This window comes from Pocillopora verrucosa, chromosome 8 (assembly GCF_036669915.1).
Source record: "Pocillopora verrucosa isolate sample1 chromosome 8, ASM3666991v2, whole genome shotgun sequence".
NCBI lineage: Eukaryota > Metazoa > Cnidaria > Anthozoa > Scleractinia > Pocilloporidae > Pocillopora > Pocillopora verrucosa.
In genome coordinates this window covers 7258879-7277328 of record NC_089319.1, presented here as the reverse complement: position 1 = coordinate 7277328, position 18450 = coordinate 7258879, and the positions used below count along the sequence as shown (strand labels likewise).

Sequence of the window (18450 nt, the reverse complement as noted above, 5' to 3'; positions counted from 1 at the left end):
GTTATTTGAGAAAATCCGCCTCTATCTGCGTTTTATCAGGGTAACACCTCCCTTGGGTGAGTTCTACTGCTGCTAAAAATTGCTGAGACAACAGTCAACATTCCAGCTGTCTTCTTTCAAGACTGATCAAACCTGTATTAATAGACATAAAAAAGAATGCCATATTGGGAGAGAACAGCATACATGCATTGTAGTCAAACTAAACCATCAAAAGTTGCATAGGCTAAGCCATAGACTAAGCCATAAACTAAGGCCGATTATACGCGAGTAATAAATATTAATCAAATTTGGTGCAAGATTTTTGCGATTCTATAGTCCAAAGAAGAATGAAAACAAGAGAACAAATAAATTATAAAGTAAACCCAAAAAGCAAACAAAGAAAGCACAAATTAAAACGAAAGTGACAGAATCTCTTTTCCTGCATGCCAGCTAAAGCTGTTCTTTCTCAAGGGAAAGACTTAAGAGCCGAAATATGAATCGCTAATCGCTCATTTGGATGTCGACTTTTTTCAATTTTCTGGAAGATAAATCCAATCGGATCAGGGCCTGGCATGAGCCAAAGAAAAATTTCTTACAACTTGGACAACCCACAACCATCAAAAGCCATCAGAAAATTTCAAGAACTCGCTTTTAAAGCTAAAAACGACTAACACAAAAAAACAAACCTAAGCAAAGCATTTCAAGGGCAACACAAATAAGCTTTTTAACTAAGGCTTTCCAGCGGGTTTCAGATCGCGTAAGTGATTCCTACAGAGCAGTGAACTGCCATGAGACATCGTCTATATTTGTAGCGGTCTATTTCTTTAAAATTATCAAATCCCAATACCGACGTCAACGAAACCCGGCGGTATATAGCGTTTTACGGAAACAAAAGTGATAAATTATAAAATTCGTGTTTAAAACTACCATAAAGAACCATAAATAAAGAACAATACAGCGAAGGGATTAACAGATATTGGATTCGTTGAAATTTCATGCGTCAACCTTACGGTTAAATACCGACCAAAACGCGCGTGGTAACAGCTGATTGGTTTGTTTGTTACTTGTAGGCGATAATGGCGTAAAATAAATGATGCTCATGATCCTCTTCTGTCGTACAGGACGCGGGATGGGACACGGAAGGCTCTCGTTAATTGCCGTACAAATAATAGTAAATACACACAATATAAATAAAGGGGGTAAGTTTCTAAAAGGACTGAAGTGCTGCGTCAGTGAGGGGTATTGCATGATTATTTTGTTTTAAAAACTGAGTTGATAACGTAAGTTGGCCACCGTAGGGAGTTTCTAAACCCATTTCAAGGAAAACTCAAAACTGTTTTCTTTAAATTCATTTATTCTATTAAGTATTCTTACAGGTCTCGGATTTGTTATCATTAGCATGGAGTAGTGAACCTAACAGGAAAAGTTTCTAAAGTTTCTGAACCAAATCCTTAATTATAATGATGACCTACAAGACTTTTTTCACTCTCTGCCGCTGTTTAAAGGTTCACCACTGATTCAGATATCAACTTAGCGTTTTCGTGTTTCAATGCTTGCGGAACACACACCACAGTTTGTTTACAAAATAGACTAATCAAGGACGTATTCAAATATATCAGAATCCTTAATGACGCAAGTCTGAAGTTCCTTGTATCAACTGAAGGTTTCAGCTGACGTAAGTAACTTTGAACGGGAAATGCCTAAAACCATAATTGCTTCCAATCTTTTCACCGGCAAAATTTTTTTAAACTTTGTTTTGTTTTGTTTCTTAGTTTTTCCGGTTTTACACTGTCACGATTGATTGCCCCTTTTTGCTCCGGGGCTTAATGAGTTTAACGTCATCAAATATAAAATATTCGCGGTTGTATGAGAGGCGTAGACGTTGATAAGAAATAACCGCTTCTCACAAACCGTACTAATACCTGCACGTCTCAGATGTTAACCACAACATAAGAGTACACTTTCTTTGTTGAAATCCCGCTTTAATTTGAATTCTGTCAATATATATAGCAACGCTGCTTCGTGAAAAGTTGAATGATTAAGAACAATCAATAAGGTCGAAATTTTCTGGCTGACTTCATTTCAGCGATTCTTTTCTTGTCGTCGTCGAATTTCTTTCGTAAATGCGCAATGTCTGTCCAAAAATAAGAAAAGATTTCCACCAAGAAGTGGATGTAAGTTACTGTACTGAGGGGGAGGGGAAGGGAGAGAAAGAGAACGATACTGGGGGGAGAGGGGAAGGAAGAGGAAGAGAACGATACTGGGGGAGGGGAAGGGGGAGGGAGAAAATGATACTTAAAACGGAAGGGGAGGGAGGGTTAGAGATTGTATTTGATTGGAGGAGAAAAAATCTTCCGCACAAAGCCTTTCCAGACGTTGTTAGATGAAAAAATGGGTTAGGATGTTGAATTGTCCAAACATTTTACCATTTTTTTAAATAAAAATTCCTCCTACCCCACTAAATATCACACGCAAAGTCATATACTAGAAGTCACCTTCTTGAGTCTAAGTTCTTCACAATTTCGATCCTAGTACATGTATATCGTGGAAGCACACACAGCTGACAAAATAATCGTCCATGAAGTAAAAGATAATTCCAGGTACTTACGTTCTCTTCTTGTCTCGCGTTGTTGAAACTGGTAAAAATTTAACAGTGCTTGCTGTAAACCAAAAGAAAAAAAAATTGATGCTAGTCACTCTTAGGAGTCAAAGGGTCAATATGCCTTAATTTGCAGGTGTTCCTTGCAATTGACAATAACTTTGCAGTTGATTAGTGTACACCAAAAATCAGTATTACCTTCTTTTTCCTCTTTTTTCTTTCTCGTAGTTCAGTGACATCCAGTCTGGGTGCTGCTGGGTTCCTTCCACCTCTCCCAACGGTCACCCAGCCCTCATCATCGGCTTGGTTACGTGATTCAGCCTCTTCTCTTTCGGTCTGAGTTAAATCAATTAAACAGCAGCATTATATCAACTAGGAAGATGTGACTATCTAATCGCTCACCGGCTGGAAAGGGCATGTACATGTACCCTCCACACAAACCAAATAAAACATCAATTAAACATGGAAAATATAAGACAAAGAAGTTTCACCTTCTCTCTATCCTCATCAAACTTTGCCATAAATTCATCCACTTCAAGCTGTAACTTTTTTGTATCTGGGTATTGTAAGTGATATTCCTCAATCCATTCTGAAATGAATACAAAAAATTCAAAAACTCTCATTTTTAAACATAACCCAATATATTAAACCAATATATTAGAAATCTTTAGTATAATTCTCCAAAACAAGTGATTTATATTACAAATTCATCAAAGCCTGCACTAGTCTCACTGAGACAGATGGGCTATTCCAACTGATTTTGCAGAATTCTTGTGAGTTAAACTTAAAAAGCAACAATTACTAATAATCAGCAGCACATACTGCATGTGTAAAGCAAGTGAAGACCTACACCAGGTTGTTGCAATAAAAGCTCTTCCAGGTCTGAACTAAGAGATAGATAGCGTTATATGCAAGAACAAGATGACCTCTGTTTACTGGCTGATATTGAGAGCTAAAACTTCTTCCCACATATCCATGCAGTCCCATTCACTGTACTTACTGTTCACTCCAGTCACTACTGGACTTTTCTCTGTTGAAAGCACTCTTACTGTAGACTTGTCTAGGTTTAATGCTGCACTCAAAGAAGAAGACTTTTTGAAGACAATATAACCAACCTTAAAACCCTATACAAAGGAAGTAAAACATAAGGAGACCTATGTGCTAAATAAGATAGATATTTGACAATTCAATGAAAAATATACTAGACATGTAGAAAACTACAGTATGTAGGTAGGTAGGTAAAGCCTGTAATCAAAGTGGCCCATCTAGCCCAAGCTTATCCTTGCTTTTCCATCGCATGAAACGGCTAGGAGTATTACTTCTCCCCCCCTCCCCCTGGTGAGTTGTCAGTCTATTTTAAGCCTACCCCTTGCAGAATTTCATAAGGTTTACCAAACAATTCAGTCCAGTAGCCATTTATTCTTCTACATTGTAGGTGAAGGGAGGCACTGTGAAAGTTGAGTGTTTTACCCAAGAACATGACACAGCAATCTGACCAGGTTTAGAAACCAGACCTCTTGACCTGGACTCCTATGTGGTAACAATTAGGCTAATGTATCTTCCACAGAACACAAAAGTGAAAGTATGCTGAATTTCTTCCAAGATGACAACTCTAAGATTGCCTGACTGACCCTTGATTCATTACACTTAAGTACAACTCTTAAATCTAAACCAGTCTACAGTGAATGGAAGAACTTGCCAGAACCTATGTATGCTGTCAGCCATTTGTAGCCAAATGATGCCAGTGCAATGCAATCAGAACTCAAACTCACATGGCTTCATAATTGCTTCTTAGTTTTACAACTTCCAAGTGTGGGTTCAAAGTTGCTGTCAGTGTCAATCACTCACTCTGACTCTGGAATGCACATACAGCACCGCTTGTGTATATGTTAACTACACAGACAAATTTCATATGCTCAGATGCAGGGTAGTCAGATGCACATATACAATTTTTTTGTGTGCAAAGTTGAGAAAAATGTGCAACTCATGTGTCTTTGTTATTCAGTGCTATAAATTTCCTTTGAATTACATTGTTGTGTAAAAAAAAAAAAAAAACTATTTGGTTTGAAAAAGCCAAAAGTCAACAAGGGAAAATTTACATAATGAAAAAATCCATCATGTTACACTCCTGCATGTTGCATCACTTCATAGTAGCAAAACATTTGCTTGAATTGAGTTGTTAATGAATCAGGAGAGAAAGAAAATGTCACTTACACAAGGCATCAAAACATGTGTACTACTAAGTGAGTAACAAAGGGAATACAGAGCTTTCAATAAGATTTGAGGGAGGTGGCTACCTCAGTAGGGAACCTGCCGGAGAATATTCTTATTGTTATCCTATTACTTCCATTCAGAATAAACTAGCTTTAAACAGAGTTTTCGGTGTTAAAACTCCATAGATGATGATTAAATTTTCGTCTCCTTTATAACAATTGTTCAATTGATCATTTTCTTTATGATCAAAATCTTCCATTTGCAGACATGCAAGCCTGCTCCCTGAGTTTCACACAAGGAAATTTGAGTCAGTACATTCTCCTTTCATGGAGAACAGAATGGAAATATACTATTTAAGATTGTGATTGATGCTTTATTTTATTCATTGCAATCAGTGCTCACTCCAGTGTAAATTCCTCAGAATGTAAACAGTTTTTTTTGCATTGCACATGTCTTAAACAAACTTGAACTAAATGTATCCTGCATTTAATTTTTCCCTTGCCTTTTTCAAGCAACTTGATGAACATCAATTGATGATTTGACAAATAGTAAAACAAGAGGCAAATCTAGTTTTGCATAAAAATTTGCATAAGAGTCAGAGCATGGCTTAGTCACGACAAGTGACCAAACTGTAATGCAACACCATTAAAATAAGCGGGTAGAACTTTTGGCTTTTGTTTAAAAGGTGAGATGAATGAATCAGTTTTCGAGAAAATTTTTTTTTATTCACACTTGCATGCGATTTTTGGCATGTTTTATATGTGTTTGGATTAATGTATACATGAGCAGTACTGTAAGCTCTTAAGAAAACAAAGATTGACGAACACCCATGCATGCACCTACCAAACTCTTCCTCCATGGTATCCATGGAATAGAAGATATTTTCACATAACCCCATACTACTTCACTATGCATATTACAGTTCTTGGATAAACAAAATAAAATTGAAGGAGAAAACAAGAGATTTACAGTGTACCTTAAGACTATGGATTTACTTCACAAGAGTAAAGGGTTATATGGAATTCTGTACCCAGAGAGGCCATTTCAATAGAAGCCATGAGTAACTGCTATTACGTGAAACAATACCTTGACACTATCTGGTGGGATGACTAAGCTTGCCGCATCCCTCTCCGTTGACCCCGGTTGCTTGACAAGAAATACCTCTTTTATAGCGCCACAACTACTGAACAGTCGCTTTAAGGAGCCCTAAAATTATTTTCAACCAAACAAAAGTAAGCTTTCGAAAATTATCAATAACATTGCAAATGTTTAAAAGCCACACAACACAGAAAGAAAACGTGGTAGAAAAGCAACAGATCTCACGGCACCTTTGTGCAATATGGGGGAATATTCACCACAAAAAGTGTCTTATTCGGTGGTTTTGTTGTATCTTCATCTCTTGTTGTGTGATTCTTGAAATACAGGTAGTGATAGGAACAATATTTTTCGCTAAACTTCACGCAAATCGTTTGAAACCCACCAACTTCGGACGCCATTTTGTCGTAGACTAAGTAACCGCGCACACCACCGAGCATGCGTGGTGCTCAATTAAGAGGCCGTCATGGCGGAAACTCTGGAGGATTTGATTGGTACTACATAAACGCTTTTAAATGCATTTGCTTTTGTGTATTTGTAGAATTGAAATCCAAAATTAACTATTTCACAGATAAAGCCACGGATCCTTCTAAAACTAAGGACGGCGTGGACTACTCGACACCAGTATGCGACAGAATAAATGTGGACCTAGATGGGTAAGTTTATGAGTTATAATTCAATTTTAATTTGTGTTGTTACTTGGTTAGAACTTAAAACTTATTTTGATTCACAGTCTGAGCTTAAAATTGTCACTGTTTCTTCGCTAGACCAACAATTGGGATCCGTTACATGGCGACAAAGGTCAAAAGCGCGAGGGAAGACGAGGCTCTTTTAGGACTGGACGTGAGTTTATTGCTTTATTTTTTCTGCTTTATGAACCACCCTGACCAGCTCATGAAAGTAGAAAGTTTGGGTTCAAATAAAACGTTTCATATAAACCAGGTGGTAGATGTTTTTGCCCAAAATTATTCGTATTTCACCGAATTGAAGTATATTGCATTTGTAGTTCCTCTTTCTTCTACTGTGTTTGAAAAACCTTCCTGTGGAAGATTCCTTCACAATCTTACGCTTTCTTCAGACCATCATATCGTGTGATTTGTATTTAAGAGATTTAGCGCTACAATTCTTCCTGTTGGGTTGATTTTGCAAAATATATCTAGTGCTTTTCCAGGCAAGTATGAACAGCAAAACCGAGTATGTGGAGAGGACTGGTAAGGGGTGATAGGTGGTGTTTAGGTGGAAAGTAAAGGGGAAGTTAAGATAATTACTAAATCTCCTGTGTGTATCAGAACTAATCTTTTTTTTAATATTTATCACCAATCAATCAGTCAATCAATCAAGAAAAGAATATATATATCACATGTATGTAAGGTTGAATTTTTAGCATTTAATTGTAATGCGCAATTGAAAATTCTTATATTGATAATTGCGCAATATAAGTCTATAAATTATTATTATTATTATTGTTAAGTTGATAAGCAACTGAGCAAGTAATTAACCATTTTACTCCTGAAACTAATGAGCATTTAATTTCTTGTTACATTAACACCCCTGAATCACGCATTAAGGTCAATGGAATAAAGGAAATGATCACCAAGTAGGGAAGCTCTTGATTGTTAAACAAATTCTCCTTATCAGCCCCTTAGTTGTGACATTTATATAGAATAGTATGGAGAATATTAATGTTGATGTCAGGTTATAGAGGGTTAATCAATCATCAAAAGTAAGTATCTAAGCCGCTGCACCCCTCCCCTACAGTGTAACTCAACAGCCTAAATTGCTACCAGTCAACTTTTGTTGGGTTAGGGGAGGGGTAAGGTACATAGTTGTTCCGATACTGACATTGATCCAAATAAATAGCGAAATAAACACTTAAGACAATATTATATGACTTTTAATTATCACTCTAAATTCAAAATACTGGTAGGAGAATACGAAATAATGTTTTTTCTTTCTCTTTCTTTTTCATTCAGCTAATTGAAACCTGTGTCAAAAACTGTGGTCAGAGATTCCACAGTGAAGTTGGAAAATATAGATTCTTGAATGAACTCATTAAATTGATATCTTCAAAGGTATCTATGAAATTTAATGCATATATATATTATTAAATGCTTGGTTTCCTTTTTTAATTTGGTTAGTTTTTGATAGTTGTGTCAGGTGCATTTGAAGGTACAGTTGTAAGATGCATTCCCTCAGCAGGTCAGCAAAAAGTGTCTTAAAAATAAGCAATCACAACTTTTGAAAACCAACCAATTACAATATCTAAGCGTATTCAACCAATCAGAGCAGAACATAATGGGTTACATTGTGATGCATAACCAATCAACATTATCCTCTGAAGAAGACTGGAAGCTTCAAAATGAAAATGTGAGAGCTACTCTCAAATTGTTAAGAGGGTTTGCACACCCTGTCTTCTGGTGACTGGAGACCACTGGACTGACCCAGTCTTGCTGTATACAGGTGTCTCAAGAAAGGTTTTTAGAAAAAAGTGTAAAAGTGCAGGCAACAGACTTCCAATAGGTATTATGGGCAGTTTTCAGGGCAGGGGTCCTCAACTTCAGGATTTCAGGGAAATCTGAGAAAACTTCACTGTAAGGACTAGGCGTCACAAGTTTTGATGAATTTATATATCTAATTGTTTGACTTATTAAAATTCGTTCATTACTGGATACCCAGATTACCTTTTGAGATTGTTGCATGCAATTTTGTCCTTTTTTTCAACAACCTTTCTCAGAATGGCTGTTTAAGGTGAGCATGCCACTTAGTAGCTTATTTGTGAAAAGTTCCTTTCATGTGGTTAAATACATGTAATAGTCTGTGTATAATACATTTCATTAGATTGGCTTGGAACCACTTCATAGGGAAATTTTGTGACCTAAATCCACAGCTTGGGTACCCTGGGTCACAGAGAACCCAGTGGCAACATTACCTACAAATACACTATTTTGGGAATCAATTGTTTTTTTTTTCATTCATCAGTAATAATGGATAGTTGTTGTTAATAATTATTCTTTTATTCAGTACGATGGTGACTGGACAGCTGAACCAGTGAAGAAACGCATTATTCAGTGTATGTATAGCTGGAGTGTAGGTTTACCAAAGGAGACCAAAATTGCAGAGGCTTACAAGATGCTAAAAACACAAGGTACAGTGACAGAGTACACTTTATTTTAATGAACGTTAACTCTAAGAGGTTATTTCCCCCTTCAGTAGCTGTATTGGGTGGGAAATGACGTCATGGCATGAGAATTCACTTCAGTTAGCCTTTCTTTCATCTTTTTTCTGTTAGTCATGTTATGTGATGGGTCTCGTGTTTTTTCCAGCCAAGCTTGTATATGCTCTAATATAATCTCAACCATGAATTGAAAATCAATGTTATAGTTTAATCTAAAATTATTTTTCAATTAGGAATTGTTACCACAGACCCACAAGATCCTTATGCTCAAACTGCTGCTGAAGTAAGCAAAAAAGCTGATAGAGATGAAAATAAAATGGTCATATGATATTAACATAATTATTGAAACACCTACAATAATGGTAATAGGACTGAGCAGAGTCCAAGTGGAGTCCTACAGGTGATTCTCAAAAGCGAACCACTGTGACTACCTACAGACTTGGACAACATGAAATCTTACCACCAATTAATCAAAACTATGAAAATTTTTGAGAAAAAAAACTAGCCACTGAGTAAATGTTTTCATTAAAAAAAGAATAGTCAACTTAGGAAATGTGGGGCAACAACATGTGCATGTGAAGCATACTGTCCAATTACACAGGCATGATGTGCACTCTATCCTGTTAGTGCTTATATAGGGCTGGTGATAACCAATCCGTTCGAGAATTTTATCATAGTTTAATTTATAGTGATATCATTGTTATTAGGGTTTTTTAATTATGAATAGGTGACAGGGATTCTTTGAAACTTTACACTATACTCAGCAGAAAAAAAAAAACTTCCTGCTGTAGAGGAATGTACATATAGAATGAAAATGGTTTTAGCTTGTATCATGCCCTTTTGTCCTTTTGTCCCTTTGTCCTTTTGCTCTGTAATATTTATGAATCAATGTAATTAATATTAATGTAAAAAAATGGTGTGATAGACATTAAAGAAGTAGTAACTTCTAATGAAATTGAATTTAAATGTGGTTTTCTTTGACAGAATCCTCCTGACAAACCAAAAGATACAATATTCCAGGATGAAGAAAAATCAAAGGTTTGACTTTACTACCTGTTGAGTGAAATGTGTGAACATTGAAGTAGAAGATGAATTATGTTATTTGAAGTGTTAGGGGCTACTCCTTTTATCTTATCATTATTTGACCTACATATTTAGTCATATGTCAGCTTTTATTAGTGTTTATCAATTTTGAATTGATCTCTTTCTTTTGCTAGCTGCTGGCTCGTCTTCTGAAGAGTACTCATCCCGAAGATTTACAAGCTGCCAACAGACTGATCAAGACCATGGTTAGACAGGTTGGTGCCTACACGGTGTAAGCTGCACACATGGTGTACATGTAGACATTAACGTGGCAGCATATAGCCTAAATTTATTTTCAAGTGTTGATAATTATATTTCTCAATAGTGAACAAATCAAATACGTCAGAAATATTATCAACACATGAAATTAAATATGGATTTGCAAGTGGACATGTAATTATTTGTTTATTCTGTAGATTTTGATAGCATATTTGAATCAAAGACAGCTTTTGAACACATTTTTAAGAGCACCAAATGAAGGAAAGAAGTTTAGATGTTGGATCAACATGTTTGATGATTTTTTTTTTCCATTCTAGGATGAAATGAAGATGGAGAGGCTGGTGAAAAGAAATACAGAAATGGAAACTTGCTGTAATAATATCAAGCTTCTGACAGAGATGTTGAATCATTATGGTCCTTCTTCTCCAGCCCAGGATAAGGAACTCATGAAGGTACATTGCAGTCTTTTTTTTCTTTTTTCAATTTATGTACCTCATTTGGTAGTGACAAATGTTTTCAAAAGATGCACAATGTGACTTGAAAATTGTGGTAAAACAAGAACCTAAGAATAACTGTATTTAATAAAGGAAAAAAAATAACAGTGGGAAAAAACAGGAAGCCCACTCAGTAGAGGTGGTTTTAAGTGGGGGCCTGGAATTGAAAGAGTAAAAATGTAATAGAAAACTAAAGATACTCTCTAACTGAAAAACTAACCTCCCAAATTTTTTGTTTGACAGTTGTGAGAGATTTACTGATAGATTTTTGTGCAAAATGTTTATAGGAACTGTATGACTCCTGTGATAAAATGAGACCACAATTGTTTAGACTGGCCAGCTCAGCCACAGAAGATGGCGATGAAGGATTAGGTGAGTTAGATTTTAATTAAAGCATGTACCATTTTTAGTGGTAAGTAGTTCAAGGAAACAAAGGGCTAAATTTTGATACAGAAGGACTTACATGTATGCCACCCATTACTAAAAGTGCAAGCCGCTGCTGATGAAGGAACAGAATGATAATTTCTCATTTGCTGGTGAAGCTGCTGGATATTAACTTAAACTGGTTTTAATTCCTTTGAAGACTGGGGTTGTTTAGAGTTGACTAATCAGGGTGTTTCAGAGATAGAAGAATTCTCCAGCTATGATGCACTACTTAAGTTCAGTGGCTTGAGTTATTTTTTGTTCACATATGGAGATTATCCTCTTCCTTCTCTAATATTTTCTTCAGCAACTAAATTTTTTCATGCAAACCTGACTAATATGCATTAACAATGTGCAAACTATTGCAGCTGAAATCCTCAGAGTGAATGATGACTTATCAAGAGTATTAGAGTATTATAAAAGGATATTTGGATTAGCTCCAGCAGCACCCACTACACCAAGTAGTCCTGGGCCACTTTCTACAACCCAGACGGCAAATTCTGAAGTCAGTTCTCCTACTGGTGCTTCTACTCTTATTGATCTGGGCTCTGGAGGCCAACAGGGAACATCAATGGAAACTCCAGCATCCAGTGTTTTGGAAAATGAACTTAAAGCCTTAGGTCAGTCCTATTTGGTTGATTTTGATATCTATTAATTCATTAACCCTCTACACCTTGACATCTGTATTATGAAAGTTCTCTGTACTGTTCTCTATACATTCCCTATGGTACTTAGAAAGAGAATTTTTTTTTTAACAATCAAGAGCTTGTTGAGTTTCTGATCATTTCCTATATTCACCTCAACATCAGTATTATGAAAGTTCTCTGTACTGTTCTCTATACATTCCCTATGGTACTTAGAAGGATAATTTTTTTTTTAACAATCAAGAGCTTGTTGAGTTTGTGATCATTTCCTATATTCACCTCAACATCAGTATTATGAAAGTTCTCTGTACTGTTCTCTATACATTCCCTATGGTACTTAGAAGGATAATTTTTTTTTTTAAACAATCAAGAGCTTGTTGAGTTTCTGATCATTTCCTATATTCACCTCAACATCAGTATTATGAAAGTTCTCTGTACTGTTCTCTATACATTCCCTATGGTACTTAGAGGGAGAATTTTGTTTAACAATCAAGAGCTTGTTGAGTTTGTGGTCATTTCCTATATTCTCATGAACATAATGTTTAATTTAAGGGTGGTACTTTGGGAGAACTTTGATTATTATCACTCTCAAGGGTTAAAGGTTTCATAACTCATTCATGTAAGAAAATGTTTTGGTGTTACATGTTCAATGTCTGTTAGTGTGGTACTGAATAGTGAGCATTGCTTACAAATTTAGTTCTTAGGTAGGTAGTTGTTATTCATAGTTTTGCAAGTAGTTTTGATCACTGACTCCCATGAAAATTATAACCATTATTAATTTTATTTGTCCATTTATTTGTTTACTTTTGTCATGTAGGTCTTCATGATCTAGATGGGCCTCCAGTAAATAGCAATTCTCAGATACCACTTCAGGTACTGATTTTTTCCTTACAATAAACATATTTATTCACAAGACAGTAAATAGTGCACATCTAATTTTAACCTGCAGTGTACATGCACAAACTTCAAACCCCTATTATTCTTCCCAATGTTTTTGATTAATTTTCTTTCATTACATTTTTCAGCAGCAAAGAATTTTTGTATTGTTGTATTATAAGAATTTTATGGGAGACAGTAAGGAGAATTACCATTGAGATCTGGGAATGAAAGGGTTAATTACATGTACAGTTTATGAGCTTGATATTTCTGTCACGCAATGAAATCAAGAGCGAGCAAATAATCTGATTGTTTTGGCATTGATCCATAAGCTATTCAAAACTTAACTACTGACTGTAATTACAGAATAGTGTGTTCTTGTAAGAGAGTTCTAAATATTGCACATTTAACCGTTTAACTCCCATGAGTGACCAAGATAGAATTTCTCCTTACAATATCAATACAATATCAACCAGATAAGTGATGAGAATAAAGAATTGTATCAATTTGGGGATAATTAGTTGATCTAATACTAAATTCTCTGAACTAACATTATAAGGCAGTAAGGAGAATTACAAATTTGATGTAGGAGTTAAGGGGTTAACAGAGGTGGGGTCTACAAACATGTTATGGAAATTCACAAAATGGGTAGAAATTTTTATTCTTTGATGTGGTTTCTCAGCAAGCCCCTCAGCAGCCTGGTGTTGTGGGACCGTGGGGTGCACCAGCCCAGAACTATGGTATTCTGCCACCACCTTCCACTACAGTAGGTGTGGTCAGACCCATGGGTCAGCCTCAGGTGGCTGGCATGATGCCCCCCATTTATATGGGTGCAGGGCAGATGAACCGAATGCCATTCCAAGCCATGTCTCCTGGCACAATGTCCATGGGGCCAAGACCAGGACCACTGAGTATGGGTGTCAGTAGCTTTACCATGCCAACTGCTGGTTCATTACCTCGTGGGAATCTCCCTGCAGCAGGAGGTAGGAAGGCAGAAGAGCAGGCAAGGGCGCCAAGTGCGTTGGACTTACTTGGTCAAGAGTTACTACAGACCCAGAAGCAGCAGCAGAAGCAGAAACAAACTGTCGCTCCTCTGCAAGAGAAACCTGCACCTGAGCAGCAGCAGGCAGCAGCCCCTACAGCTGACAGTCTGTTGTCGTTAGGAATAGAGCCAAGCCCTTCAACCCTCCCTGTCAGTGTTAGTTCATCGTCATCTGCCGCTTTTCCTTCAGTACCTTCTCCACCAAAGCCAACCCCTCCGCCCTCTCTAGACAATGTCTTTGTTCCTTTAGATACCATTACACCAGGTAAGCAACACCAGTGAGGCAAGATCTTAGGATACTTGGCGTTTGTTTCTAATCCGAGAGCACGTGAATTGTTTTAACCCTCTATCAATATCCATCATCAGTAAGCATATTCTCCAGAATTCATTTTACAATCGAAGCTTCTTATGTTGACGATCGTTTCCGTTTTTCTGGTGATGTTAATGAATGATTCAGCAGTATTACTGGAAGAAGAACTTGCATGCTGGTCACTCTCAGAGTTCAGTGCAAGTTGCTTATTTGTTTTTTGTTTTCTATCTTTTTGCTCTAATTTTAACCTGATAAGTCTACGTGGCGTAAGGAATTGTAATTTTCATCGGTTCATTTATTTGGCCACTAAAAGCATTTACTAATAACATTCACGTATTTCTTTTTTTTTTTTTGTTTTCGTATTTTCTTAATCTAGGAAGCCATCCACCACTAACAGTTCTCGATAAAAACAGCATCAAATTAATTTTTCACTTTGCTAAGGTACGTAGAGAATATTCATGCTATATCGATTTTTAATTTCAAGACGAAGAAAGCTGTTGCTTTCAGTTTTGTGTTTGGAGGCAAAGACTTGTGACTTAGTTAAGCAAAAGTTTGAGCTCATCTGAATTAAACTAAAGTGATGGCAGTGGCGAAATCTCTCCACTCATTAGATTTGAACATCAGCGGTTCTTAGGCCAACTGTTTTTGTCCTTTAATTCACAGACGAGCGCAGAGTTGACTAGGAAAGACTTACTGGTTGTTGTGATTTCCACTATGAGCTCACTATCATCTGCAGTTAAAAATTTCGTTTTCCAGGCAGCAGTACCAAAGGTAAATCCCTTCTAAGTGTTCTCTCTTTTTTGTCATTTTGGCATACGATGTTTTTTGGTGTAGCCATCCTTTTCTCGCTAAACGCTCGGGTTCGAGAGCTGGTGAGATACTTCATGTTATTTCCTAGGGTCTCGCTCACGCGCGTTAGTGAAGCTGCTTCTCAGTAACACAGCGATTAGACGTAGGGCGTACGCGAGGGGAGCAATTTTGGCCGCCCACGCGCCATTTTCCCGCGCAAATTTCAAAGGAAAACACAAGAAACAACCGCTGTCTGGCATAAAAAAACGCGAAATAAATTTGGAACGTTCATAGAAATCTGTAAACAAAAGTAGGGGAGAGGAAAATTCGAGACTCTGCAAAAACAAAGCTCAATAAAGTATGGGTATCCTATTGAATTACTCTTCTTTACCAAAGAGTTAGACGTTTTTTACACAATAACTTAGTGGCTTGTGTGGTGTTTGTAACTCACATGTGACAACTTGGTTCTGATAGCCTAAAAGCATAACACTAAGTCATTACAACGTTTGCACATGCGCAGGCCTTTTTTTAATTCCTTTTTTTTTTAATCCGCAAGTAAGTATTCAAAATAACTCTTTTTCTCGCTTCTACGTTTCGGCAGCTTGAACAGTTGAAGCATTCAGCAGTTGCACAAAAATGTTGTTTTTCAGACAATGAAGGTGAAGCTTCAACCTCCATCTGGCAGCGAGTTGCCAGCATATAATCCTATCCTTCCTCCGTCAGCCATTACACAAGTTATGTTGATTGCCAATCCAGCAAAGGTACGTCAACCTAGGTTTTAGACACTGCATAGATTCAAGCTTTTATTTCAATTTTTTTTTAATTGCACATGTTTTCGCTTCACTATTTGTTTAGGCCGTGGGAATTTGTTAATTCTCTGTGGCCGATGCGCAAGACAATATGCTTTTGATATGACGGATGAGCCCTTACACCTTAACATCAGTATACATATTCTCCTTACCCCTCCTTATACGTTTCTTGAGATGCTGACAAGGAGAATTTGTTTATCAATCAACAGCTTCTTAGAGGTCAAACGTTTAACCATGTGGCCGATGCAAAAAGCAGAATATGATGGAAAAATGTTTTGAAAAGTTGATTATTTCAGCTTCGGGGAAAATATCTTTTTTCATTTGTGGTAATAAGTTTATATTAACTGAGCGTAAGGGCCATTCTGGGTAATATTGGCCGAGGTCGTTTAAGAACGACTGAGGACCAGTATTCCCCAGTCAGCTCAAGCAAGCGGGGTCAGTAAGTAGTTTATTATTAGGCACTTACTCCTGGCTTGTTTAGTGTGGAACTTGCGGGCTTTAGCAAACAGAATGACACGGTTTATGATCATTTTTAGTGGAAACGGTCCATCTAGCAAAATATGGACCAATTAAGAGCCAATCAGAAGGCTCGGATTTCCCTCAGGACTACCTTGCCACACAATGAATAAACATATTTCATTATTATTTATGCTTTTATTGACAGGAAAAGATCAGATTAAAGTACAAAGTAAGTTATCAAGTTGATGGCACTCCCATGACGGAAACTGGCGAGGTGGACAGCTTCCCTATTGATGTTCAAGGATAAATCGAATGATGATTTCAAGCCTCTGCTTGCGATGAGTATTGATAATAGGACGGGATGGCGTCCAGTTCTGTCTGTAATTATTAGAGTAACTTGCGGGAGTCCGATTTGTCCAAAACGAGTATGATTATAGACAGAATTGGACTAAAAGTAGTCCTATTACCAATGAATCAAAACTATGACAAAATCTGAGAAACATACCAGCTATCGGTGACACGTTTTATTCAGAAAAACAGCAGTTAGCTCTGCGAAATGAACGGCAACAGCGCTCGCGTGCATGAAGGGTACTGTCCAATTAAACAGGCATGACGCGTACACTGTTCAAGCACACCGTGCGCTGCCCAATTTGTGTTCAAATCGGGCGGATGGCAGCCAATCACGTTCGAGAATTTTGTTGCAGTTTTGATCTAGACAGTAGTTAAATTCAATGAGGAAGACTTGTTCGTGACTGTTAAAAATTTAAACCCAAGCTTCTAAAGTAAAATTATATCACAAACGGTATGTAACACTCTCTTAGACGTTTTCAAAATTAAAATTAGTCAGAAAAAGTTCCACTAGGCTCAAGGGGAAGGGGGGGATGGTGGGGGGGGGGGGGGGGTTGGGGAGGTCGTGGTCGTTGACCTCGAAAAAAAGGAAAGGAAAAGAAGGATCGTCATTTATAATCCATGTCAATCTCCTCCGTTCTTAGCCACCCTCTTTTTTCAGTTTCTTATGACTTCTTTGATAGTTGTTTACCTTTACAAAAGATCTCTTTCGGAAGAGTGAATTAGTCTTTGTTATACTTTATATCAAAATCGAAGGTAGTTTTACTACAACTTCAATCATACCACAGATGAGGGAGAATCCTTGAGTACGGACGGTCGTAGAGTATTTATTTCTTCTGAAAAGTCAATCAATGCATGCAAACGATTTCCATACCAAGTTGGCCTGAATTCTGTGGGTGGAATGCAACCGAGTGTTGTTTGTTAGTTCCTATAAAGGCTTTTGGGAAGCTAGAGAATTAACTTGCTAATTGCTTAAAATATTGGAAAACAACTGAGTTGATACTAGTGACTGTTGCCGGCTATCTTTTAAATAATAGAACACAGCTTTAAATGATTGGTTTAAGAAGCCATCTTAAAACTGAACTTAGAGTTACAAAAAAATGGTAATTATTCATATTAAAGTATTTGATTTTAACAAACTTTAAATGAAGACTACAATTCCCTTAAAGACTGATAGCGCACGTGCAAGCCTCGACGTCAGAAATTCGTCAGTGTAAGTCTCGTTTAATGCCCAATTCTTATCAAACTTAGCTCTTCGTGATTTTTTGTTTGCCTATTTTCGATCAACCCTTTACACCCTAAGATCAATATGCATATTCTCCATACTGTTTTCTATACATTTCCTAAGGTGCTGACGTGGAGATTTTGCTTAACAATCTAGAGCTCCTGTGCTTGTTGATCATTTCCGTTATTCTCATGACCTTAATGTTTGATTTAGGGTTGATACTGTAAGGAGAAATTAGATGCTAGTCACTCTCAGAGGCTAAAGGGTTAACAACCTTTGCTAACTAAGCATTCAGTTTCAAAGAAGATCTGCAGGACACAAGGACACTTTCATTTAAAGCGTTGACCAAAAAGGACTTTCTCCTCTCAATATCTCACTACGTTAATGAGTAGATATTGAAAAGAAAAACGAAAGATATTAATCTAGGGGGCGTGTATTTGATTTAGTACCGAATTCTTAGAGCCAAATGTATGAGAAACGTGTACCGGACAACATTTACCCTTTTACACCTAAACATCAGTATGAATATTCTCCCTACTGTTCTCTATACATTTCCTAATGAGCTGGCTAGGAGAATTTGTTTAACAGTTTAGAGGTTCTTCAGTTGATTAACCTTTCCCATATTCTCATGACCTTAATGTTTGATTCCTTGCTGATATTTAATGGA

General features: G+C 37.0%; 2 protein-coding genes and 1 pseudogene across 2 annotated transcripts; 2 read left to right on the top strand and 1 right to left on the bottom strand.

The window, feature by feature from the left end:
• Positions 1-18450, top strand: part of LOC131798760 (uncharacterized) — a 142059-nt pseudogene that overhangs the window by 38533 nt on the left and 85076 nt on the right.
• On the bottom strand, positions 1331-6303 carry LOC131769806 (ribosomal RNA-processing protein 7 homolog A-like). Its single transcript, XM_059085534.2, has 7 exons — positions 6121-6303; positions 5879-5998; positions 3579-3702; positions 3070-3167; positions 2777-2914; positions 2588-2639; positions 1331-2113 (listed from the first exon to the last, which is right to left on the bottom strand). The coding sequence occupies exons 1-7, from the start codon at positions 6286-6288 to the stop codon at positions 2028-2030; spliced, it is 786 nt and encodes a 261-aa protein (XP_058941517.2). The 5' UTR covers positions 6289-6303; the 3' UTR covers positions 1331-2027.
• Positions 6335-17102, top strand: LOC131769782 (ADP-ribosylation factor-binding protein GGA1-like). Its single transcript, XM_059085503.2, has 17 exons — positions 6335-6381; positions 6459-6543; positions 6655-6730; positions 7861-7959; positions 8909-9032; positions 9296-9345; positions 10047-10100; positions 10280-10360; positions 10682-10816; positions 11146-11230; positions 11650-11901; positions 12743-12798; positions 13484-14108; positions 14530-14594; positions 14817-14924; positions 15593-15703; positions 16416-17102. The coding sequence occupies exons 1-17, from the start codon at positions 6354-6356 to the stop codon at positions 16515-16517; spliced, it is 2136 nt and encodes a 711-aa protein (XP_058941486.2). The 5' UTR covers positions 6335-6353; the 3' UTR covers positions 16518-17102.